At 38.4% G+C, this 25,579-nt stretch overlaps 1 protein-coding gene and 1 pseudogene across 1 annotated transcript; one reads left to right on the forward strand and one right to left on the reverse strand.

The window, feature by feature from the left end:
* Positions 1–17,365: 17,365 nt before the first annotated feature.
* On the forward strand, positions 17,366–18,308 carry LOC118908008 (olfactory receptor 9G4-like; annotated as a pseudogene).
* Positions 18,309–19,762: 1,454 nt separating this feature from the next.
* On the reverse strand, positions 19,763–20,698 carry LOC118908009 (olfactory receptor 1013-like). The gene has a single exon (XM_036877076.2). It carries the CDS (start codon positions 20,696–20,698, stop codon positions 19,763–19,765), a length of 936 nt encoding a protein of 311 aa, XP_036732971.2.
* Positions 20,699–25,579: the final 4,881 nt, after the last annotated feature.

A 25,579-nucleotide genomic window follows, 5' to 3' on the forward strand; every position in this document is an offset into this window, starting at 1 on the left:
ATCAAGTTTCTCTTCTTCTAAGGATATGCAAGGACAATTTTTCTCAGGTTAGTATATTTCAAGAAGAGCTGGCATTGTACTCCTTCATGATTAAGAATTCTCATGATGCCAGTTAAAGAATTTGCATCTTGATATAATAGAATCTCCATAGACCCAAGAAGAGACAATTAGGGAAATTTAGGAGATGAAATTTAAATGTAAACATAGGATTTCTACTGAATTTCATGTTACTATAGATTAAAACCAAACATTAAATCTTGCCCCTTCCTTCATAAACCAACAGAAACATTCCTTATCATAAGAATATTTTTAGCTTCCCGATGTATATATGAATAGTATTTATAGTTATTTCCTAGAAAAAGAAACAAATATTCTGAATTAAATTTTAATCTTTTCCTATGACAATTAACTAGTCAAAAGCATCACTTTCTATTCTCTTAACAGAATCTCTTAAGAATTTTTGTGTATTTTTTAAGCATTAGCACAAAGACCCAGAGGCACTCACAAAATAACTCAGTACAATTAGACTAATTAAGCATGATGTCCAATCTCTGTTTCTTACACATGTTCTCAATTAAGGCAAAATCAGAGAAATTCTTATAGATATGATTTTGTGAATCACTGTGTAACTCCCAGTTTCCTCCTTTATTTTATAGGGATGAACCTATGAGGAATCCTATCCCCAAGCTGTGAGATTCCAAGCATCAAATACCATTACTGTGATAAAAAGTAATAACTATAGTGAAATGAAAGAATTTGAGAATTAAAAGTCTATGAGTTCATATTATTTGGAAGAGAGAAATCTATACAGCAAATATATACAGGTAGTGAAAAAAGGTAATGAGTTGCATTTAATTCTGATTTTATAAAGTGAAGCGATGGTAACATAATTTATGTTGATAAACCATGAATATGCTCCTGTTTCTATCAGTGTAAAAACTAATAGAAGAAATGAAAGAAAATAAAATTGAAGGAAATGGTCCCCCAAAATGTAGGATCTCCCGAACAGGCAGAATAGGAATGCCTGATCAGCACTAACAGTGGTTCATTTTAACCTAAAAAGTAAGTGCAAGTATACCGTCAGGACCAGGGTTACATGGAAACCTAGTAGACACAGGGAACAGGCACAGCAGGTTAATTCCAAGATGCCTGATGTAGACAGTGTTATAGAGCAGAACGCCATTTACACATATGCAGACTCTCATTTTCTAAAAGATATGTCTGTATTTCCCACTAATAATATTATTCTATAAAGTGTATTTATTAAGTAATGTTAACAGATAATTGGCGTACCTTGGAAGAAAATGAGTTATTTAATGTCAGATAAGGGAAACTAGAAAATACATTATTTTGGAGGGAACATCTGTTACTAAAAGTAAGTTTGGTATAATGAACCTACTCTTAAAACATCCTACTATCATAATATTTAACTACGAAGGAGATGTTAAGCCTAGCAGTCAATAACTCCTATTTTGATCCTTTTAAGAGAAATAATCAAATCTCATTCACCAAATAATTACCAATATCTACCAACTACTGTAACTTTCATTGTCCTAAGTGTAGAGTCCTAATATTTTGTGTATGGAAAAGCTATCTCAACTCCAGAATCCAGTCTAAATAACATTACCTGGTGCACTAAGAGGATAAAGTAAAGCTAATAATAATCTTAGGAAGACATAACATAATAAATTATAATTAAACATGTTTAGAAAAGTTTTGAATGTTCAAGTACAAGTTTGGCAGAAAATTCTACTCATTGTTGGAAATAAATCATCTACAGTTTATGGTTTGGAAGGTTTCAAAAGAATCTTCCATATTAATTTGAAATTACAGTTTTTAAGTCCTAAGGGAATCTTACTACTCTTATCGCAATTGAAATTTGAAGTCTTAAAAGGGAATTGTTTCTAATTTGTGTCTTTTAGACAAATGAATTCTAATAAGCATTTTTTAAAAGTCCACGTGTTCATGGGTGTGATCCTCCCTGCAACAAATCTCTTGGACTTACGTGTTCAATTTTAAAAAATGAACTCCTGGTGTATTCACAGCAGAGATAATGAGCAGTGGGCATTTCTGGGTAGCAAGCCTCATGATATCCCCCAAATTTAATGGCTCTTATATTCACATTCAGCTTTGTGTCTACTTAACAAAAAGCCTGGGCAGGAGCCGCGCGTAGTAACAGAGTTCTGTATAGTGGAAACTTACAATGCTAACTACTGTTGTAACTTCCCACTGAATAAACACAAACACAAACCGCTCTCTACCCACCTCCTTGCACCAATCTGGTCTGTTCAGTCTTCTCAGGACCAGAGTTGAGTGACTTACCCAGCAAACTGTCCAAATTTTCTCATTGTTAATTCTGAATCCTGATCAACTAGTGTTTATACGGCTGCAGTACTTTGAAAGAGAATGCTAAGGGGATTCTAAGAGCTATACTGCTAAAGCCTCTGGGGTTTAAACATATTTCTTAATCTCATTTTCTAGCACTGTGTAATATCTCTCTAGTAATTGGGATTAATTGCCCTGCCCAGTGGCATGACCACTGTTAGATCAATGCGTGAGGAGCCCCAAATGGCCGGAGTGCATCCAAATTCCAAATGATCAAAGTATTCAGGGTGTTCCTTTGGGGAAGCATTCTACCCTGTGCATAATCACTTCCAAATGTACTGAATGTAAGATGATGGGTAGGGGGATTAAGTTCTAGTAGGTTATTTCAGGTAATAATAAAAGAGGCTGTCAGAGTCCTCTAAGAAGCAGACACCAAGGTGAAGCAACATATCAATCTAAGACTTTTTGGAATGTCCAATTCTATTTGACTTTGATAAAGTTGGAGACTCCCAGATTCCATCCCCACCAGGTGTCACAACCCCCAGAGTGCTCCTAACATTGCAGTGTAGTTCTCCATGGTGAAAGCTCCCTCCCGGGAACAGATATTTTACTTAATTATTTTAGGCAGTAAGAGAGAGGCACAAAAGAAAAATTTCTTGATTCTTCTGTTTCTTAAAAATAATCAGCCTGAAATAACCCACATGCCATCACATCAACTTGTGTTCCCTTATAGTGGTTGTGATCAGTGCTGCTAATAATTGATCTTTCATTGCTTTTCTCTCTGGCTACATTTCATGCTAGGATAGTACTGGTGACAATTTAAATTAATCAGATGCCACTACATGCCATGATTTACCAGTGTCCCCACCCAGCAAATTATACATCTGAACATTCTTTAAATATGTGAGCAAACTAATGCCAGAGGCCAAGTTTGAAGTTTTGACTCTAGGGCTACTCCTAATATTAATCTCTACATCAAGCAGAGTCCTGTCAGGAAACAGATGTCCACTCAAACTGGGCAACATGAGGAGAACTTAATACAGGATTTTTTACAAAGCTGTGAACCGAGTATAGGAAAGCCCCAAAGGATAGACCAGATGCTTTGGCACAGCATCTCACTACATCCAGGCCTGAAGGGAGAAGGGAGAAGGGAGAAACGCCATTATCAGAGCCCTTTGTGGTGAAGGAAGTTAATGTGGCCTTCATGGGCTGTGCAGACTTAGAGTGTGGAATAAATCTTGTGAACCCAGTCCTGTCTCTCCTTTTGGTTCCTCTACCAATTGGCCAAATTCACTGATAAGGTTGGTACAGGTGGGTCTCCTGGAGCGGAGCACAGGGAGGCCAAGGAGGGCAGTCAGTCTTGAGGGATAAATGGAAGAATTACAAGCACTCTACAGAAATATCAGTACCTATGTGTCTATCAATATTCAAATGTACACATGTGGACACATTTCAGTTATATGTATATTTGAATTCAGCCCAATCCAGAAGAAAATGTGAATGAAAATTACCATTGCATGCATCTATCACAGGGGAGTCACAATCTCTAAACAAAAACTGAGTCTCATTAAATTACATTGTCAGTGCTTAGTTCTGTTTAATTACCTTGTTTGCCATGCCCCCAAACTACCAAACCAGAAGGAAATCCATAGGTATAAAGCCCTTGGGATTGTTAAACAACAAAAATTCAACTGAGTAATTTAACAGATCAAATCAGCTATACGAAATGATACATGAATCCCAGCTAACAAATAGAAAGGAGCTCCACTAGGATGTAGGAAAGAAAAGGATTTTAAAGGTGGAAAGGGGATGGACAAAAGGAAATTATTAGGAAAGAATACATTAGCCTACCCAAGGAGGATGGCAGGAACCTATCAGGCAGATTATCTCGCTAGGACTGACTAGGTAATTTCACGCTGACTGGTTAAAGGTTACCTTCCTGGGGGGCTGGAACAGCAGTCAGGTGATGTACGAAGTCTTGGTTTGCTGACATGGGGCCTTAACCTAAGTGACTCCACTTGGGACCTGAGGTTTTCTTTTCAATGGACGCTATTAATTTTTGTTAAGGATTCTGAAACTCACAGGTTTGAATATTAGAATCTTGGTAAGAGGTCTTGCTACACATTTTGATAAATTGGATAATTCAGGTATTACTGGTGGCATAGAAATTTAGTTTATTTTCCCACAATGACTCAACAGCAGTTTACATTCTGTTATATGACAGGCACTACAAAGCCTCATTTTGATGTCCCGTCACGATCCATGGCAGTTTCTGAAACTGCTGAGAGTACACAGGGGGACAGTTTCCCCAATTTATGATAAGAATGGATAATATACATTTAAAGAATGAATGAAAGATGAAATCATACAGTTGACACAATCATGAAAGAAAAATAGCCTTAGAGAATTATTTACTAAAGGAATAAGCTTTTGTGACTATCTCAATGGCCCTACAAGGAGTCAGACTAAAAAGCAAAATCTATACTCACGTTGAAAATAAATCATGAAAAATTCAGGTTTTTAAAAATTTATTTTTGTCCCAACAAGGAACAAGACAAAAGATACATGTATAAAGTGTTAGGTGACAGTTTATCTGTCCTGTTGGGCTGCCATTGTCCCTGGTAAGACTGGCCCGAAGAGAATTGCTTTCTGAAAGTAAAACTTTCACTTGTGACCTATATTCCATGTTTAAGCCTCAAGGGAAATGCAATGAACATTTGTGCTTAGTTCTGTTTAATTACCTTGTTAATTACCTTACAAAAACACTATTTTGTTTGTTATGGATTTCAACATCTTCAATATCCATAGAGTTCAGTTTCCGTAGTTATCAGTAACCCCAAAAAAGTTCAAAATTATTTTAAAATTAATGGTGCATAAAACAGAGAAATGAAGAAGTCAATAGAGGATGCGGAAAGGTACCATAATAGACAATTCGAACTCATCAAGAGAGCTCTGCTCCGAAGGACATCATGCTTGACCAGCAGAGGGAAGCAGTCCTGATAGAAAGGGGCCATGTGACCAGCAATTTTATCATGCTCACCCTTTTGCATAATAACCACACTCTACAATTAAATGATATTAATAACCAATATAATATTAAATGTTAAACATATAATATCTGTTGGATGTCAATTATAGTTCCAATCTCCTTAATAATGCGCACCCACAATCCTGTAAGATTATCTCATCTCATTATTTCAGAGGAGAATTGATTCTCAGGAGGTTTAAATAAGTTTTCTGAGATGACCAAATCAGGAAGGGTTGGAATCAGATCAGTTCAGGTGTCTCTGACCCCACATCTCATGCTGAATAATCCATATTCCTTCCCACAAGTGTTGTATATCATCCTGCAAAACGCCTTTGGATATACACACACTAGTTCATTTAACCGTCACATGCTGTAAAGTAGAACTGCTGTCATTGTGACAAGTGTGGCGTTCTAGGAGAGTTCCTTGGAATTCTGACTTGCTAAATTTGGTCTCTAAAGGATGAGGCCCAGGAAGCTGCCGCTTTACCATATGTCAGGTCGTGTTATGCTCTCGGAGTTAGAGGGTCCCTAATGTTTAATTACCTTGTTTGCCATGCCCCCAAACTACAAAAACAGTAGGAATTCTTTTGAAAACTTTTCCATCTGTCAAGCCCTCCCCTAATTAGTTTACAAACATAATTTTCCTAATCTTCAAAGCAGGCCTGTCTAGTAGTTACAATTCTTTTTTTTTTTTTAATTTTTATTTTGGTATCATTAATCTACAATTACATGAAGGACATTATGTTTACTAGGCTGCCCCCTTCACCAAGTCCCCCCCACATCCCCGTTCACAGTCACTGTCCATCAACATAGTAAGATGCTGTAAAATCACTACATGTCTTCTCTGTGTTACACAGCCCTCCCCATGCCCCCCATGCACTATACATGCTAATCGTAATGCCCCCTTTCTTTTTTTCCCACCCTTTTCCCTCCCTTCCCACCCGTCCTCCCCAGTCCCTTTCCCTTTGGTAACTATTAGTACATTCTTGGGTTCTGTGTTTCTGCTGCTGTTTTGTTCCTTCAGTTTTATTTTGTTCTTATACTCCACATATGAGTGAAATCATTTGGTACTTGTCTTTCTCTGCCTGGCTTATTTCACTGAGCATAATACCCTCTAGCTCCATCCATGTTGTTGCGAATGGTAGGATCTGTTTTTTTCTTATGGCTGAGTAATATTCCATTGTGTATATGTACCACCTCTTCTTTATCCATTCATCTACTGATGGACATTTAGGCTGCTTCCATATTTTGGCTATTGTAAATAGTGCAGCGATAAACATAGGGGTGCATCTGTCTTTTTCAAACTGGAGTGCTGCATTCTTGGGGTAAATTCCTAGAAGTGGAATTCCTGGGTCAAATGGTATTTCTATTTTGAGCATTCTGAGGAACCTCCATACTGCTTTCCACAATGGTTGAACTAATTTACATTCCCACCAGCAGTGTAGGAGGGTTCCCCTTTCTCCACAACCTCGCCAACATTTGTTGTTTGTCATTTGGATGGTAGCCATCCTTACTGGTGTGAGGTGATATCTCATTGTGGTTTTAATTTGCATTTCTCTGATGACAAGCGATGTGGAGCATCTTTTCATGTGTCTGTTGGCCATCTGAATTTCTTCTTTAGAGAACTGTCTGTTCAGCTCTTCTGCCCATTTTTTAATTGGATTATTTGCTTTTTGTTTGTTGAAGTGTGTGAGCTCTTTATTTATTTTGGATGTTAACCCTTTATCGGATCTGTCATCTACGAATATGGTCTCCCATACTGCAGGATATCTTTTTGTTCTATTGATGGTGTCTTTTGCTGTACAGAAGCTTTTCAGCTTAATATAGTCCCACTTACTCATTTTTGCTGTTGTTTTCCTTGCCCGGGGAGATATGTTCAAGAAGAGGTCACTCATGTTTATGACTAAGAGATTTTTGCCTATGTTTTTTTCTAAGAGTTTTATGGTTTCATGACTTACATTGAAGTCTTTGATCCATTTTGAATTTACTTTTGTGTATGGGTTTAGACAGTGATCAAGTTTCATTCTCTTACATGTAGCTGTCCAGTTTTGCCAGCACCATCTGTTGAAGAGACTGTCATTTCCCCATTGTATGTCCATGGCCCCTCTATCCAATATTAGTTAACCATATATGTTTGGGTTAATGTTTGGAGTCTCTATTCTATTCCATTGGTCTGTGGCTCTGTTCTTGTGCCAGTACCAAATTGTCTTGATTACTGTGGCTTTGTAGTAGAGCTTGAAGTTGGGGAGTGAGATCCCCCCCACTTTATTCTTCCTTCTCAGGATTGCTTTAGCTATTCGGGGTCTTTGGTGTTTCCATATGAATTTTTGAAGTATTTGTTCCAATTTGTTGAAGAATCTTGCTGGTAATTTCATAGGGATTGCATCAAATCTGTATATTGCTTGGGGCAGGATGGCCATTTTGACGATATTAATTTTTCCTAGCCAGGAGCATTGGATGAGTTTCCATTTGCTAGTGACCTCTTTAATTTCTCTTAAGAGTGTCTTGTAGTTTTCAGGGTATAGGTCTTTCACTTCCTTGGTTAGGTTTATTCCTAGGTATTTTATTCTTTTTGATGCTATTGTGAATGGAATTGTCTTCCTGATTTCTCTTTCTATTAGCTTATTGTTAGTGTATAAGAAAGCCACAGATTTCTGTGTGTTAATTTTATATCCTGCAACTTTGCTGAATTCCAATATTAGCTCTAATCGTTTCAGAGCGGAGTCTTTAGGGTTTTTTATGTACAATATCACATCATCTGCAAATAGTGACAGTTTGACCTCTTCTTTACCAATCTGGAATCCTCGTATTTCTTTTTTTTGTCTAATTGCCGTGGCTAGGACCTCCAGTACTATGTTAAATAACAGTGGGGAGTGTGGGCATCCCTGTCTTGTTCCCAATCGCACAGGAAAAGCTTTCAGCTCTTCAGTGTTCAGTATGATGTTGGCTGTGGGTTTATCATATATGGCCTTTATTATGTTGAGGTACTTGCCCTCTATGCCCATTTTGTTGAGAGTTTTTATCATGAATGGATGTTGAATTTTATCGAATGCTTTTTCAGCATCTATGGAGATGATCATGTGGTTTTTGTCTTTCTTTTTGTTGATGTGGTGGATGATGTTGATGGACTTTCGAATGTTGTACCATCCTTGCATCCCTGGGATGAATCCCACTTGGTAATGGTGTATGATCCTTTTGATATATTTTTGAATTCTGTTTGCTAATATTTTGTTGAGTATTTTTGCATCTACGTTCATCAGGGATATTGGTCTGCAGTTTTCCTTTTTTGTGGGGTCTTTGCCTGGTTTTGGAATTAGAGTGATGTTGGCTTCATAGAATGAGTTTGGGAGTATTCCTTCCTCTTCTATTTTTTGGAAATCTTCAAGGAGAATGGGTATTATGTCTTCTCTGTATGTCTGATAAAATTCCGAGGTCAATCCATCTGGCCCGGGGTTTTTGTTCTTTGGTAGTTTTTTGATTACTGCTTCAATTTCATTGCTGGTAGTTGGTCTGTTTAGATTTTGTGTTTCTTTCTGGGTCAGTCTGGGAAGGTTGTATTTTTCTAGGAAGTTGTCCATTTCTCCTAGGTTTCCCAGCTTGTTAGCATATAGGTTTTCATAGTACTCTCTAATAATTCTTTGTATTTCAGTGGGGTCTGTCGTGATTTTTCCTTTCTCGTATCTGATTCTGTTGATTTGTGTTGACTCTCTTTTCTTCTTAATAAGTCTGGCTAGAGGCTGATCTATTTTGTTTATTTTCTCAAAGAACCAGCAATTGGTTTCTTTGATTTCTGCTATTGTTTTATTCTCAATTTTATTTATTTCTTCTCTGATCTTTATTATGTCCCTCCTTCTGCTGACCTTAGACCTCATTTGTTCTTCTTTTTCCAATTTCGATAATTGTGACATTAGACCATTCATTTGGGATTGTTCTTCCTTCTTTAAATATGCCTGGATTGTTATATACTTTCCTCTTAAGACTGCTTTTGCTGTATCCCACAGTAGTTGGGGCTTTGTGTTGTTGTTGTCATTTGTTTCCATATATTGCTGGATCTCCATTTTGATTTGGTCATTGATCCATTGATTATTCAGGAGTGTGTTGTTGTGACTCCATGTGTTTGTGAGCCTTTTTGCTTTCTTTGTTCAGTTTATTTCTAGTTTTATTCCTTTGTGGTCTGAAAAGTTGGCTGGTAGGATTTCAATGTTTTGGAATTTACTGAGGCTCTTTTTGTGGCCTAGTATGTGGTCTATTCTGGAGAATGTTCCATGTGCACTTGAGAAGAATGTGTATCCTGTTGCTTTTGGATATCGAGTTCTGTAGATTTCTATTAGGTCCATCTGTTCTAGTGTGTTGTTCAGTGCGTGCCTCTGTGTCCTTACTTATTTTCTGTCTGGTGGATCTGTCCTTTGGAGTGAGTGGTGTGTTGAAGTCTCCCAGAATGAATGCATTGCATTCTATTTCCTCCTTTAATTCTGTTAGTGTTTGTTTCACATACGTTGGTGCTCCTGTATTGGGTGCATATATATTTATAATGGTTATATCCTCTTGTTGGACTGAGCCCTTTATCATTATGTAATGTCCTTCTTTATCTTTTGTTACTTTCCTTATTTTGTAGTCTATTTTGTCTGATACTAGTATTGCAACACCTGCTTTTTTCCCTCTGTTGTTTGCATGAAATATCTTTTTCCATCCCTTGACTTTAAGTCTGTGTATGTCTTTGGGTTTGAGGTGAGTCTCTTGTAAGCAGCATATGGATGGGTCTTGCTTTTTTATCCATTCTATTACTCTGTGTCTTTTGATTGGTGCATTCAGTCCATTTACATTTAGGGTGATTATTGAAAGGTATGTACTTCTTTCCATTGCAGGCTTAAGTTTGTGGTTACCAAAGGATCAAGGTTAGCTTCTTTAATATCTTACTGTCTAACTTAACTCACTTATTGAGCAATTATAAACATGGTCTGATGATTCTTTATTTCTCTCCCTTCTTATTCCTCCTCTTCCCTTCTTCATATTTTGGGTGTTTTGTTCTGTTCTCTTTTTAGGAGTGCTCCCATCTAGAGCAGTCCCTGTAAGATGTCCTGTAGATGTGGTTTGTGGGTGGCAAATTCCCTCAACTTTTGCTTTTCTGGGAATTGTTTAGTCCCTCCTTCATAATTAAATGATAATCATGCTGGATACAGTAGTCTTGATTCGAGGCCCTTCTGTTTCATTGCATTAAGTATATCATGCCATTCTCTTCTGGCCTGTAGGGTTTCTGTTGAGAAGTCTGATGATAGTCGGATGGGTTTTCCTTTGTAGGTGACCTTTTTTTTCTCTCTGGCTGCCTTTAATACTTTGTCCTTGTCTTTGATCTTTGCCATTTTAATTATTATGTGTCTTGGTGTTGCCCTCCTTTGATCCCTTGTCATGGGAGTTCTGTGTACCTCTGTGGTCTGAGAGGCCATTTCCTCCTCTAGTTTGGGGAAGTTTTCGGCAATTATTTCTTCAACAACACTTTCTATCCCTTTTTCTCTCTCTTCTTCTTCTGGTACCCCTATAATGCAGATATTGTTCCATTTCGATTGGTCACTCAGCTCTCTTAGAATTCTTTCATTCCTGGAGATCCTTTTATCTCTCACTGCATCAGCTTCTCTGCGTTCCTGTTCTGTGTTTTCTAGACCATTAATGGTCTCTTGCATCTCGTCCATTCTGTTTTGAAGTCCCTCCAGAGATTGTTTTATTTCTGTATTCTCCCTCCTTAGTTCTTGCGTATTTCTCTGCAAGTCCATCAGCATGGTTATGACTTTTGTTTTGAATTCTTTTTCAGAAAGACTGGTTAAATCTATCTCTCCAGGTTCCTTCTCAGGGGAAGATGTAGCAGATGTCGAAGCTGTCTGGGTTAGTCTTGTCTGGATCACATTTTCTTTCCTTTTTCATGTTGATAGGTGCATTGGTGAGCTACTGACTTTCTGTCAGTTGGGAGAGCCAAGGCTTTCCACTTGCTCCTGGCCTTTCTTTACTGGGACAACTGCGACCCCTAGTGGCGTGTGTTGGGCAATTGTGTGTAGACTGGTTCTCTGTATCTTGCCTGGCAGGTATGGAGGAAGCTCCCTTGCTGTGGTCATGGCCAGCCTCCGGCTGCTGCTCTGCTATGACGGGGCCCCGGAGGGGTAATGGACGGGGGGCTGTTTGGCTGTTTACCTCCTTGAGGGGTCTCAGAGCTGTTGTTCAGGGGGTTAGTGCGCCCGGAGTTCCCTGGAATTTCCAGCTGCTGGACTGTGACCTGGGATGCTTCCTTCCAGCTGTGTTGTCCCTGTCCCTTTAAGACTTTCAAAAAGCACTTGCTTTTCTTTGTCACAGGGGCGCCGGCTTCGGGACACGCTCAAAGATCTTGCTGCCCTGTTTCCCTAGTTTCCAGCACTCCACGCATGCCCTGTGTCTGCGCTCTGGTCCGGATGCCTGGGACTGGGTACTTAGCAGTTCTGGGATCCCTCTCCTTCCCTGCTCCGACTCCTCTCCCACCGCTGGGAGCTGGGGTGAAGGGTGCTCGGGTCTAACCAGGCCAGGGCTTGTATCTTACCCCTTTCACCAGGCGCTCGGTTCTTGCAGGTTTGGATGTAGTCTTGGTGTTTTCCTGTGTCTTCTGGTCTCTCATTTAGGATTAGTTGTATTTGTTGTATTTTCAAAAACATATATGTTTTTGGGAGGAGATTCCCACTGTTTTACGCATGCTGCCATCTTGGCTCTGCCTCAGGTATTTTACTCTTTTTGATGCAACTGTGAATGGAATTATTTTCCTGATTGTTCTATCTACTAGTTCATTGTTAGTATATGGGAATGCATTGGATTTCTGTGTATTGACTTTTTATCCTGCAACTTTGCTGAATTCAGATATTAGATCTAGTAGTTTTGGAGTGGATTCTTTAGGTTTTTTTTATGTACAATATAATGTCATCTGCAAACAGGGACAGTTTAACTTCTTCCTTGTAAATCTGGATACCGTTTCTTTGTGTTGTCTGATTGCTGTGGCGAGGACCTCCAGAACTATGTTGAATAAAAGTGGGGAGAGTGGGAATCCTTGTCTTGTTCCCGATCTTAAAGGAAAAACTTTCAGCTTCTCGCTGTTAAGTATGATGTTGGCTGTGGACTTGTCATATATAGCCATTATTATGTTGAGGTACTTGCCCTCTATACCTATTTTGTTGAGTTTTTATCATGAATGGATGTTGAATTTTGTCAAATGTTTTACAGCATCTATGGTGATGATCATGTGGTTTTGTCCTTCTTTTTGTTTATGTGGTGGATGATGTTGATGGATTTTCGAATGTTGTACCATCCTTGCATCCCTGGAATACATCCCACTTGATCATAATGGGTGACCTTTTTGATGTATTTTTGAATTCTGTTTGCTAATATTTTGTTGGGTATTTTTGCGTCTATTTTCATCAGGGATATTGGTCTGTAATCTTTTTGTGTGTGTGGTCTCTTTGCCTGGTTTGGATATTAGAGTGATGCTGGCCTCATAGAATGAGTTTGGAAGTATTCCCTCTTCTTCTACTCTTTGGAATACTTTAAGGAGGATGGGTATTAGGTCTTCACTAAATGTTTGATAAAATTCAGCGGTGAAGCCATCTGGTCCAGAATTTTTGTTCTTACATAGGTTTTTGATTACCAGTTGGATTTCCTTGCTGGTAAATGGTCTACTCAAATTTTCTGTTTCTTCCTTTTCAACCTTGGAAGGTTGTATTTTTCTAGAAAGTTGTCTATTTCTTCTAGGTTATCCAGTTTGTTAGCATATAATTTTTCATAGTATTGTCTAATAATTCTTTGTAATTCTGTGGTGTCCGTAGTGATTTTTCCTTTCTCATTTCTGATTCTGTTTATGTGAATAGACTATCTTTTTTTCTTGCTAAGTCTGCCTACGGCTTTATCTATTTTGTTTATTTTCTCGCAGAAACCATTCTTACTTTCATTGATTCTTTCTATTGTTTTATTCTTCTCGATTTTATTTATTTCTGCTCTAATCTTTATTATGTCCCTCCTTCTACTGACTTTGGGCCTCATTTGTTCTTCTTTTTCTTGTTTTTTTAATTGTGAGGTTAGACCATTCAAATGGGATTGTTCTTCTTTCCTGAGGTAGGCTTGTTTTGCAATATACCTTCCTTTTAGCATGGCCTTCACTGCATCCTACAGATTTTGCGGTGTCAAATTATTGTTGTCATTTGTCTCCATATACTACTTGATCTCTGTTTTTATTTGGTCATTGATCCATTGATTATTTAGGAGCATGTTGTGAAGCCTCCATGTGTTTGTGGGATTTTCCATTTTCTTTGCATAATTTATATCTAGTTTCATACCTTTGTGTTCTGAGAAACTGAGGAGTATGATGTCAATGTTTATAATTTACTCAGGCTCTATTTTTGGCCTAGTATATAATGTATTCTTGAAAATATTCCATGTGCACTTGAGAAGAATGTGTATTCTGCTGCTTTTGGGTGTAGAGTTCGGTAGGTCTTTGTTAGGTCCATCTGTTCTAATGTGTTGTTCATGCCTCTGTCTCTTTATTTATTTCTGTCTGGTTGATCTGTCCTTTGGAGTGAGTGGTGTGTTGAAGTCTCCTAGAATGAATGCATTGCAATCTATTTCCCCTTTTAATTCTATTAGTATTTGTTTCACATATTTAGGTGCTCTTGTGTTGGGTGCATAGATATTTATAATGGTTATGTAGTCCTGTTGGATTGACCCCTTTATCATTATGTAATGTCCTTCTTTGTCTCTTGTGACTTTCTTTGTTTTGAAGTCTATTTTTGTCTGATGCATGTACTGCAACTCCTGCTTTTTCCTCTTATTAGTTGTAGAAATACCTTTTCCCATCCCTTCAGTTTTAGTCTGTGTATGTCTTTGGGTTTAAAGTGAGTTTCTTGTAGGCAACGTATAGATAGGTCTTGTTTTTTATCCATTCAGTGACTCTATGTCTTTTGTTTGGAGCATTCAGACCATTTACATTTAGGTTGATTATCGATAGGTATGTATGTATTGCCATTGCAGGCTTTAGATTTGTGGTTACCAAAGTTTCAAGGTTAGCCTCTTTACTATTTAAAAGTCTGACTTAACTCACTTAATATGCTACTACAAACACAATCTAAAGGTTCTTTTTTTGTCTTCCTTTTCTTCCTCCTCCATTCTTTATGTTAGGTATCATATTCTGTACTCTTTGTTTATCCCTTGATGGACTTTGGGGATAGTAATTAACTGTTCTTAGTTCTTGCTTTGTAATGAACTGTTCTACTTTCTTTTCTCTGGTTTTATTACCTCTGGTGACAGCTATTAAACCTTAAGAACACTTCCATCTATAGCAGTCCCTCCAAAACACACTGTAGAGATTCTTTGTGGGAGGTAAATTCTCTCAGCTTTTGCTTATCTGGAAATTGTTTAAACCCTCCTTCAAATTTGAATGATAATCTTTTCCAGTAATGTATTCTTGGTTTGAGGCCCTTCTGCTTCATTGCATTAAATACATCATGCCAGTCCCTTCTGGCCTGTAAGGTTTCTGCTGAGAAGTCTGATGATAGTCTGATGGGTTTTCCATTGTAGGTGATCTTATTTCTCTCTGGCTGTTTTAATAGTCTATCCTTATCCTTGATTTTTACCATTTTAATTATCATAAGTCTTGGTGTTGTCTTCCTTAGGTCCCTTGTCTGTGCACTTTCATTGCCTTAGAGACTATCTCCTTCCCCAGATTGGGGAAGTTTTAACCAATTGCTTCCTCAAAGACACTTTGTATCCCTTTATTTCTCTCTTCTTCTTCTGGTACCCCTATAATATAAATATTGTTCCATTTGAATTGGTCACAGAGTTCTCTCAGTATTCTTTCATTCCTAGAGATTCTTTTTTTTCTCTGTGTACCTCAACTTCTTTGTATTTCACTTCTCTAATTTCTAGTTCATTCATTGTCTGCTTCACCATATCTAACCTGCTTTTAATACCATCCATTTCATTCCTCAACAATTGGATCTCAGTCCTATGTTCATTCCTGAGTTCTTGAAAATTTTTCTGTACCTCCAGGAGCATGTTTCTGATTTTTATTCTGAAATCTCTTTCAGGAATATTTATTACTTCAGTCTCACTTGATCCTTTTTCTGGTGGTGTTGAGATTTTGCTTTGAACCAGGTTCTTTTGCTGTTTCATATTTGTATGTGGTGCCCTCTAGTGCCCAGAAGCTTTACTCTCCGGAGCTGCTCAGGCCCTGGAGCAATGTTGGAGGTTGCAGGGGAGTGGTGCTGGTGCCTGGGGGAAGGAAAGAGCTGTTTCCTGCTTCCTGGCTACTATGCCTGTCTCTGCTACCAGAATCAGTGGGCCAAGCATACAGGTATAAGCCTCTGTGCTTTGTGCTTGTAGCTGCTATAGGCAGGGCTTACCTCTGGCTGGCCTGACACCAGGGCAGGGTTTGCCAGTTTGAGAGCCAAGTGTGGACTGGCAGGGAGGAAGGCACAGAAGGCTGCATATCATAGTAGGGTGCCTTGGAGCTGCATAGCCAGCCCGGGGGGATGGAGTGCCTGGAGATCATGAAAGTTCCCAACCTGCTGGGCACAGTGTACCAGGACAATTTTGTTTACCTGTCCTTTCTCCTGAGCATTAAGCTCTGTGCAATCCTTGTCCCTTTAGCAGCCCTCTCGCTTTTAGGAAGTATCTCAGACTGTCCATCCAAATCAGCCAGATAAGGATCCCTGTTTTCCACAAGCAGCTGTAATCTCAGTCTCTCCAGGTACTCCACCTGCTTTAGCTTTCCAACCCCACTAATCACCAGAGCACCATGCAATGTAGGTTTGTGCTCCCAGAGCAGATCTCCAGGGCTAGGTGTTCGCAGTCCCAGGCTTCCACTCCCCCCCAGCTCCATTTTTCTTTCTCCTGCCCATGAGCTGGTGAGATGGAAGGGTATGGGTCCCACCTGATCACAGCTTTGGTACATTAAAATTTTTCTGTACCTCCAGGAGCATGTTTCTGATTTTTATTCTGAAATGTCTTTCAGGAATATTTATTACTTCAGTCTCACTTGATCCTTTTTCTGGTGGTATTGAGATTTTGCTTTGAACCAGGTTCTTTTGCTGTTTCATATTTGTATGTGGTGCCCCTCTAGTGCTCTGTGAGGTCTGTTTTTTCCTGCAGGTGTATGCAGTCTGGCACAGACTTCTTTCCTGTTGCTTTTTCAGGATTAGTTGTATTAATTATATTTTTATATTATATGTGGTCTCTGTCTCACCTCTCATGCCACCATCTTTAATCCTTCCTCTCCTAGACTTTCATGAAAACATCAACCTGGTAAGGGAATTGTCACAGACAGAATAGATTTTCTCCAGAATTGTAAAGCTCAGCAGTTTCATGTTTCACATGACATTGGCTAGCTTTCACAAATTAAGGATGCATATTGGCATTGAATTTTCCTTATACAGGCATTTTGTGGTGTTCATGGAATTCGCTTCGGGAGATACTTTGGATCAGCTGCCTACAGTTCTGGATGCTGGAAGTGTATGATCAAGTTGACAACTGACACAGCTCCTGGTGAGGACTGTTTTCCTGGATTGCATACAGCATCTTCAAACAAGCTTTCCTCTCTGTGTGGCAAGCTGGCCTGGGTGTTTTTATGAATATCTCTTTTACTCAATCAGCCAAGCTGTGAGGGGCATCATTTTTCTTGACTGTTTGGTTAGACTATGAGACATGCCCTGCACTAAACAATGACAAAGTGAAAGCTCTAATTCAAAAATCAAATTCTAACACCAATTCCTATGGTCTTACCAAGTCACAGGCTGAATTTCTATCAATTTAGAGAGTCATTAGCCGTGGGGATGAAAGCACAGCAGAGAGAATACAATAAATCTGTAACAACTATGTTCACACATAGCAACTACAATAGTTAGGGTGAGCATCTAATAATGAAGATAGCTTTGTTGTATACTTGAAACCAATATCATATTGTATATAAACTACACTTCAGGAAAAAGTCTTTTGAGCCTTTATCAGGCTCTCTCCTTTATGGACATGGAAGTGGGAAATCTCAGTATCCTGACTGAATTCATCTTGGTGGGCTTCTCAGCAGATCCCCAGTGGCAGCTGATTCTCTTTGGAATATTTCTGATGCTCTACTTGATAACCTTGTAGGGGAACATGACCCTGGTTTTCTTAATCTGTATTGATTTCCGCCTGCACACACCTATGTACTTTTTCATTGGCAATCTGTCTTTCTTGGATTTTTGGTACACCTCTGTGTATACTCCCCAAATCCTGGCCATTTGTGTTTCGGAAGATAAGCACATCTCCTTAGCAGGATGTGAGGCCCAGTTTTTCTTCTCCTGTGCTGTAACCTACACTGAGTGTTACCTCCTAGCTGTCATGGCGTATGACCGCCACGCGGCCATCTGTAACCCACTACTTTATTCAAGTGCTATGTCCAGTTCTCTCTGTATTGCACTCGTTGCTGGCTCCTACATAGGAGGGTTTTTGAATGCCATAGCCCATACTGCCAACACTTTCCGCCTGAGTTTCTGTGGTAAGAATATCATTGACCACTACTTTTGTGACGTAGCACCATTGGTAAAAATGTCTTGTACTGATACCCATGTCTACGAAAAAGTCCTCCTTGGTATGGTGGGCTTCACAGTCCTCTCCAACTTTCTTGCCATCCTGATTTCCTATGTGAACATCCTTCGTGCTATCCTGTGGATCCACTCGGCCTCAGGAAGATGCAAGGCCTTCTCTACCTGTGCTTCTCACCTCATCTGTCATGCTCTTCTATGGATCCTTACTCTTCACGTACTCAAGGCCAAGTTCCACTTACTCCCTAGGAAGAGACAAATTAGCGTTCCTATTCTATACCGTTGTTAACCCATTGCGCAACCCTCTCATCTATAGCCTGAGAAGCAAAGATGTCAAGGATGCCTTACGGAAAGCAATGCAGATCATAAGGGCATGGAGATGAATGTGATCTTCCTGCAGAATGTTCTGACTGCACTATCCAAATTATTGGCTTATACACCTGTTTGTAAACATTGCTGTATTTTAAGTAAATATGACTTAGTCTTAAAACAATGACACATTGAAGAAACCACTCTTAATTTTTAAAATTATTTTGTTGTGATTAAACTATTTTAAACCCATAATATTGGGTGGATTGATAATCCACAAGATTATATTTGGCTTCTTTGCAGAACTAGAGTTTCATACAATGTGTCCTCTAGATTGCCCTGGGGAAGCTCTGAAAAGAATAGAGGAATCGGATGGGTTAGCACACATAGTTTGACTTTGAAGTTTGCTGAGCCAAGTTTATTGAGTATGTAAGAGATCTGGAATGGTTCAATTGCCTGAAACAAAAGGCTTCAGATGTGTGGATTACACAAACAATCCAATATCTTTCTAAATTCTTGGAGAAAAATGTGTCTCCATAATTGGGTGTCACCCTGAAAGAGTCATCTACCCACAGAGAATGAGCACTCTGCCATTCTTTCCCTCATTTCATGCCACCACATATTCCCATGAAGGAAAATATCAGCACCAAGGTGAACAAACTGAAATGAACATACCAACCAGCAACACCCACTATGTTCTAGAGCCAATAAAGCTACTTCTTATTTTTCGAGCAGGAGATTTGAAGGATGAAGAAACGTAAAACTCAATACTCAGCACATGACAGGTCTATTTGATATTTTTTATAAAACTGTTTACAGCAGCCCTACAAATTAAGGATTATTAAGATTTTGTTACATTTTATGAAGGAGTAGCTTGTACCTCAGATGTCAATTTTGTTATTGAAGATTATAGCGACTGTAATGAGCACATTAAAAAAGTGAATTTAAATAAAAATTTCAGAACATATCATTGTAGCCACTTGGCCATTTGTATTAACATTGATATTCTGATCTTCCTTTCCATCCGCATACATTAAATAACACATGCTATCCTCTCTCTTTTCATCACAATATTCTAATGTTCCTTATTCTTCCATTTACATAGAATTTCTGTAAGCACTAGACAAGAAGAATTAGGCATGCAGTCTACATATGTCCAGAGTCTATATTACATTTTATTTATATTCCAGAATGCCCATCAGGAAGAGGGGAAAAAAACTGGTAAAATATCAGGGAAGAGATAGTAAAGTAAAATTTAATGTGATATCCAGAGGTAATATATACTCTGTTTTCCACTAAACTGCGATACTACTTTTTAAGAACTATATTAAAGTTATATTAAATATATCTTTTACATAGAAATTATGGTTCAATCACTGTAGCAAAAGAAACTAATACAAAGAAACAAACTATTTTTCATTAGAATTCTTTTAATCCCAAGAAAAAAGGTGTTTTTAAATCCAGGTTTCCAAGGTTTTCTCACAGTAGGCCATTTTCCCTGCTCACTGATTCAGGAATTTAGGTCAATTTAGACTTCAGATTTTGCTAACCTCAAGAGTTTTTTCAGAGCTTCTTTCACATCTTTGTTCCTCAGGCTGTAGATCATGGGATTCACCATGGGGAACACCACAGTGTAAAATGTAGACACTATTTTTTCCCTCCCAAGGGAATAGCTGGAACCGGGGTGAGAGTAGATGTAGAGAATGGAGCCATAGTACAAGGTGACAGAGATCAGGTGGGAGGAGCATGTGGAGAAGGCTTTGAGGCGGCCCTGGGTGGAGCGGATCCTCAAGACGGCGGCTATGATGAAGAGGTAGGAGGAGAGGATGAGCACAGAAGGAGTAATGACATTGGAGGCCAGGAGGAAGAAGAGCACAGCCTGGTAGGTCTCTCTCACACCACATGCCAACTTTACAAGGGGTGGGACATCGCAGAAAAAGTCATCAATGACATTGTCACCACAAAAATCCAATGTGAATGTGTTGCTGGTGAGTATGATTGAGTTAACAACACCTCCAATAAAGGAATATATAACCAAACGGATGTACAGTCTCTTTGACATGGCCTGAGCATAAAGCAGCGGCTTAGAGATGGCCACATAGCGGTCATAAGCCATGGCAGCCAGCAGGTAACACTCACTGTACCCTAGCCCAGCAGAGAAGAAGAACTGAGCTACACAGCCAGCAAAGGAGATGCTTCTGTCCTCAGAGATGCAGATCACTAGGATCTTAGGCGTGTAGACAGAGGAATACCAGAGATCCAGAAAAGACAGATTTCCAATGAAAAAGTACATGGGCGTGTGCAGCCGGGAGTCACTGCAGATCAGCACCATGAGGGTGATATTTCCTACCACGGTCACAGAGTACACAGCCAGGAATACCACAAAGAGGACGCGCTGCGTCACGGGGTCTGTGCTGAAGCCCAGCAGGATGAACTCTGTCACCGTGTGGTTGCTCGTCTCCATGGCTTAAAGACACCTCATCTACAAATGGAAGAGTGAAGAGTTTAATTCCCTCAAACAACACCAAATGAGGGCATTCTCTGTGATTGGCCTAGGAGATGTGTTCAAGGCTATGGATATTAAAGTAAGGGAGATCTGAGCAGAAATCTTGCCTTACATGGGCAGCTTATGGGAATTTTCTGAGCCTCAACATACTAATTTCAACAAAATGCATTTATTAATAGGAAAGCTTTAGTGCTAATGGGGGGTTATTCAGATTTTAAGAAAACATTTTTCAGCCCTAGGTGCTTTCTAGGTACTGGAATACAGCAGTGCAGCTGACACTCTATGGAGATTTTATTTAGAAGGGAGATAGAGATAATAAGTGAGCAAATGAACACATAAATATTTTCAGTTAATGTTAGATGATGTTAAGAAAATAAAATTGTATAATTGTGTGCAACAAAATAGGAGTGGTGCTAATTAAATTTAGATACTGAGGGGAAAAATATTTCTTCCCCATTTCCCAGCTACAAGTGGACAAGTTGTTTAAAGCCAATGGGAAATGGGAAATTCCCTGTGGGTTAGAAGTTGGTGACTTTTGAAAGGTGGCACAATATCCCAACCGAAAAGATGCCTTTTTGCCTTAGGATTATTGTGAACTTTTCCATTAGAAATAAAAAAAAAACAGCAGATAAAAAAGGCACACTCTGAGGAACCCTTTTCTTCCTGAAAACAGGAGACAAAAGTCTCATGTAAGAGCTGCCCTTCCTACGCCAGAAGAAAAGAAACATTCTTATTTTCAACGACAGGAAATTGAGACCATATTTCTCTGTACAAAAAAAAAACCTTGCTAAATACTCTTTTTATCCATTTTGTAGCTTACATCATTACTTCATTTCCTTCTATTACCAAATAACATTCCTTTAAGTGGATATACCATTATTTCTTTATTCATTAATCAGTCAATGGACATTTCGTTGTTTCTATTTTTTGGCAGTTATGAACAAAGTTGCTCTAAGGGTTCTTGGACAAGTTTTGTATGGACATATCTTTTCACTGATCTTGAGTAAGAATTGTTCTGTCACATGGTGGATCTATTGAGAAACTGCCAAACTGCCTTTCAAATTAGTTGTGCCATTTTTCAGCCCAACTAGCAAAATATGAATATCCCAATTTTTCCTTAACATCACAAGTTATTGTCTTTTTTATTTTAGCAATTCTAGTAGGTATGCAGTAATATAATACTGTGGCTTTGATTTAGCTTCTAATGACAAATGATGTTGAGCATCTTTTCATGTGCTTATTGGTTATTTATTTACCTTCTTTGGAGAAATGTTTATTCATTTTCTTGGCTCATCTTTTAATTAGTTGTTTTTGTCTTTTTATTATTGAATTTTAAGAATTCTTCTATACTCTGGATAGAAGTCCCTTATCAGGTATATAACTTGCAGATATTTTCTCCCATTCTCTGGGTTAACTTTTTACTTTCTTGATGGTCTCCTTTGATATACAAAGTTTTTAATTTAATAAAATCCTATTTCTGTTTTTATTCTTTTCTTGCTTTCAAAGGTGTCTTATTTAAATACCACTGCCTAACCTAAGCACATAAAGATTTGTCCTGTTTTCTTCTAAGATTTCTGTAGTTTTAGTTCTTATATTTGGTCCTGTGATCCATTTTGAGTTTTTGTACATTGTGTCAGGTGGGGGTCTGACTTCATTCATTTGCAGGTGAATGTCCAGTTATCTTAACACCATTTGTTGAAAAACTAATCTTTTGCCACTGAGTTATCTTGGCACCCTTGTCAAAAATCAGTTCACTATTTATTTTAGTTTTCTATTGCCCCAGTAACAAATTAACTCATACTCAGTGGCTTAAGACACCACAGATATATTATTTTACAGTTCTGTAGATTACAAGTACAACATGGGTGCAGTTGTCCTGAAATAAAGATGCTGACATGGTTGTGTTAATTTCTGGAGGCTCTAAAGAAGAATCCATTTCCTTGTCTTTCCCAGCTTATAGAGGTTGCCCACATTCCTTGTCATGTCTTCTCCATCTTCAAAACCAGCATCATTGTATCTCTATGACTGTTTCTCAGTCACACCTCCCTCAGAACCATGAACTCTTTGCATCTCTTTTCAAATTCCAAATTGAGAATCAGGATGAAATTTCACAGTGGATCCTAAATAAATTATCTTGTTATGCCATGTTGAAGAATGTATGATATCATTGCATTCCTTTTGGGGTCTAAGAACCTTGGACTTAGCATTACTTTTCAGTTTTTATAACTAGCCATGTACAATGCTTAAAATGACACTTATCCCAATTTGATATCATATGTAGTAAAGTTCTCCATGCTATCACATTCAAAACTTCCACTTTATACTATTATAGTCCTAACATGATATTTAAAGTTAATATAACCTACCTACAAAACTGTGTATGTCTATGTAAGCAAAAACATCCTAATTCCAGTGTAAAGGTGATACAAGAAAAAGTACTTCACAATATAATCATTACATGGTAATAGACACAGGATTTATTTGTAAAATAATGTGAATTTCCAAATATCAATGCTGGAACACTTAGTGAAATGGATACTTACATATGTAAAATCATGACCAGTGTATTGGTAATAAATATTGAGTGGTATTTACATTGTAAGAAGATTTTTCTGACAAGGTGAATGATTCTTGATAAAGCTCTAAACAAAATAAATGACAATCTTCCCCCAATTTTGAATTCCTAGGCAAGCTTATGTAAAGTAAAACCTTGCAAAATATACTTTGTGTTTACTTGTAAAGTGGAGTAGGTTTCAAACTCACATAATTGTAAAGATGTTTCTTCAATGCACACATGTCTATCAAGACACTGGATGTAGAGGGTGGGACATTATCCTTTCTCTGGGATTGTCCCTTGGATGCAAAACATTTCATCACTGTCTACTACATATTAAATGGTAAATAGGGTCTCTGATATTTGTGGCAGTCAAAAAATCCGAACACACAATTTAAAAATGTTCCTTAAAGGATATTATCACTCTGTTAAGAAACTCTACAGCTTTGTATTTTACACTGGGATTCTATGGATTCTTGTAGGAATTATGTGAAGGAATAGAAAATAATCAGACAATATCCCTGAGTGATAAAACCACCTGTGGTGATAGAGCATCCGATCCGCATGTTTGTGGGTCTACTAGGTCACTGGAATCAAGCAGAGACGGGAGCTCATTAGGATGTAAACTCCATGGAGCAGGAATTTTTTTTATCACTTTCATTCATTATTATATGCCCAGTGCCAAGAATAGTACCTGGCATATAAAAGACACACAATAAATCTTTCATGAATAAACGAATGCATTTTTACCTGCAATGGGAGGGAAACAAACCAGTAGAACCGATTTCCTGTGTGGCTTCTAATGATGTCAGTTTACCCTTAAGCCACCAGCAGGTTTGATATCCCACACGCACTTCCTGACACCAGTAATTGCTGAACATTTGTATCCTTTGCAGACAGTAATAGGAAGAAATAAAGAAATCAGCCTACAAAACAGCCTTACCAAATCTTTGCCCAAATGGAGGGGGTCTGTAAGAAGTTGTTCTTCACATCAGCGACACATTTTTGCCCTTATACGTCATGATGGATAGGAAGTATGCCATTCAAATCACAGCTGACTGCTCAAACCAGACACCTAGGATGTCATAGAAAAGGCATTTGACATTCAGGTGATTAACAAGGTTTCAAGTTCTCCATCACTAGTCAACATTGTAAAGCCTCATTTTCTTCATATGTAAGACAAGAATAACTTACCTCTCCTTAGGGTTGTTGTAAGGAGATAGTTAAGTAAGGACTAAAGGCAACACCAGGCACATCATAAACATTCAACCCTTTGTTCTCAAATTCATGCACCTTAGAATCACCCACCCATACCCAAATTCCTAATTTATCAGGCTGTGGGTGGGGCCCAGGAACCTGCTTTCATTAAAGCATTCTGAGTGCTTATGAGGTAAGTTGTCTATAGATCACATCTGAGAAATACTGAAATAAACATCAGTTGTATTCTTATTCTTTATCACAGGAATCTTGCCTGCATTACAATGTGGTGAAAACTCAAGTTTACAAATGTAAGGATATGTTGCATACTATGAATACATTATGAAGATGAGCTATGAACAGATCTACTTTGAATACTAACACCAACACCGAAACGACAGGGCACACATATCCTTGGGCAGAGACTGGCTTGAAGAACTGAGTTCTGTTTTTGTTCATCAGAGCCAGAAGATGATGGCAACCTGGCTGGGCCTGCTAATCAGTTACCGTGTTATGCTTCCTAACTAAGGTGGCATTTTTGTATTTTTAGGTCAAAGAATTCATTTCCCATCCCATATTAGAAAAAAATATAATGTTTTGTATTTAGAGATAAGCTTCTCTTGTCTGGAATTCTTCTCAAAAATATCATCTGCCTTTGTGCTTTCCTAAAGAATATCAAACTGAAAGAAAGTTAAACTCTTTTGGATGTCTTTTGGACTTTAGACTAGTAACCTCCAGTAATCCCTTCTGCTGCTGCCCCAGTTGCTTTTTGGATATTCACAACGCTGTTTCTTCCGTAAGTGCTTCCTGAGAGTTGCTTGTTTCTTTGTGCAGTTTTTCTCCTCCTACATCCTCGTCTGCAATATTAATCGCTCTTCTTCACATCTAATAATGAGAAATGCTACTTCTTCCTGTGAACTCTCAGAAGTTTAAACACTGTGATAGGAAGATGGTGAAGATATCTCAAGAGGTCTTTTCTTTAGCACTTACAATACCTTAGTGTGCTAATGACCTTTGTACTGGTTATAAGGAACAAGTGAAATTTTCACCCTACCCCTCATAGATGAATTAGGTATCTTACCTAAAAT

The sequence above is a fragment of the Manis pentadactyla genome, chromosome 9, assembly GCF_030020395.1.
Source record: "Manis pentadactyla isolate mManPen7 chromosome 9, mManPen7.hap1, whole genome shotgun sequence".
In the NCBI taxonomy this organism is placed as follows: Eukaryota; Metazoa; Chordata; class Mammalia; order Pholidota; family Manidae; genus Manis; species Manis pentadactyla.

Bases quoted from the DNA above. Each gene is read 5' to 3' on its own strand.
- LOC118908009 (XM_036877076.2), bottom strand. From the start codon at position 20,698: ATGGAGACGAGCAACCACACGGTGACAGAGTTCATCCTGCTGGGCTTC.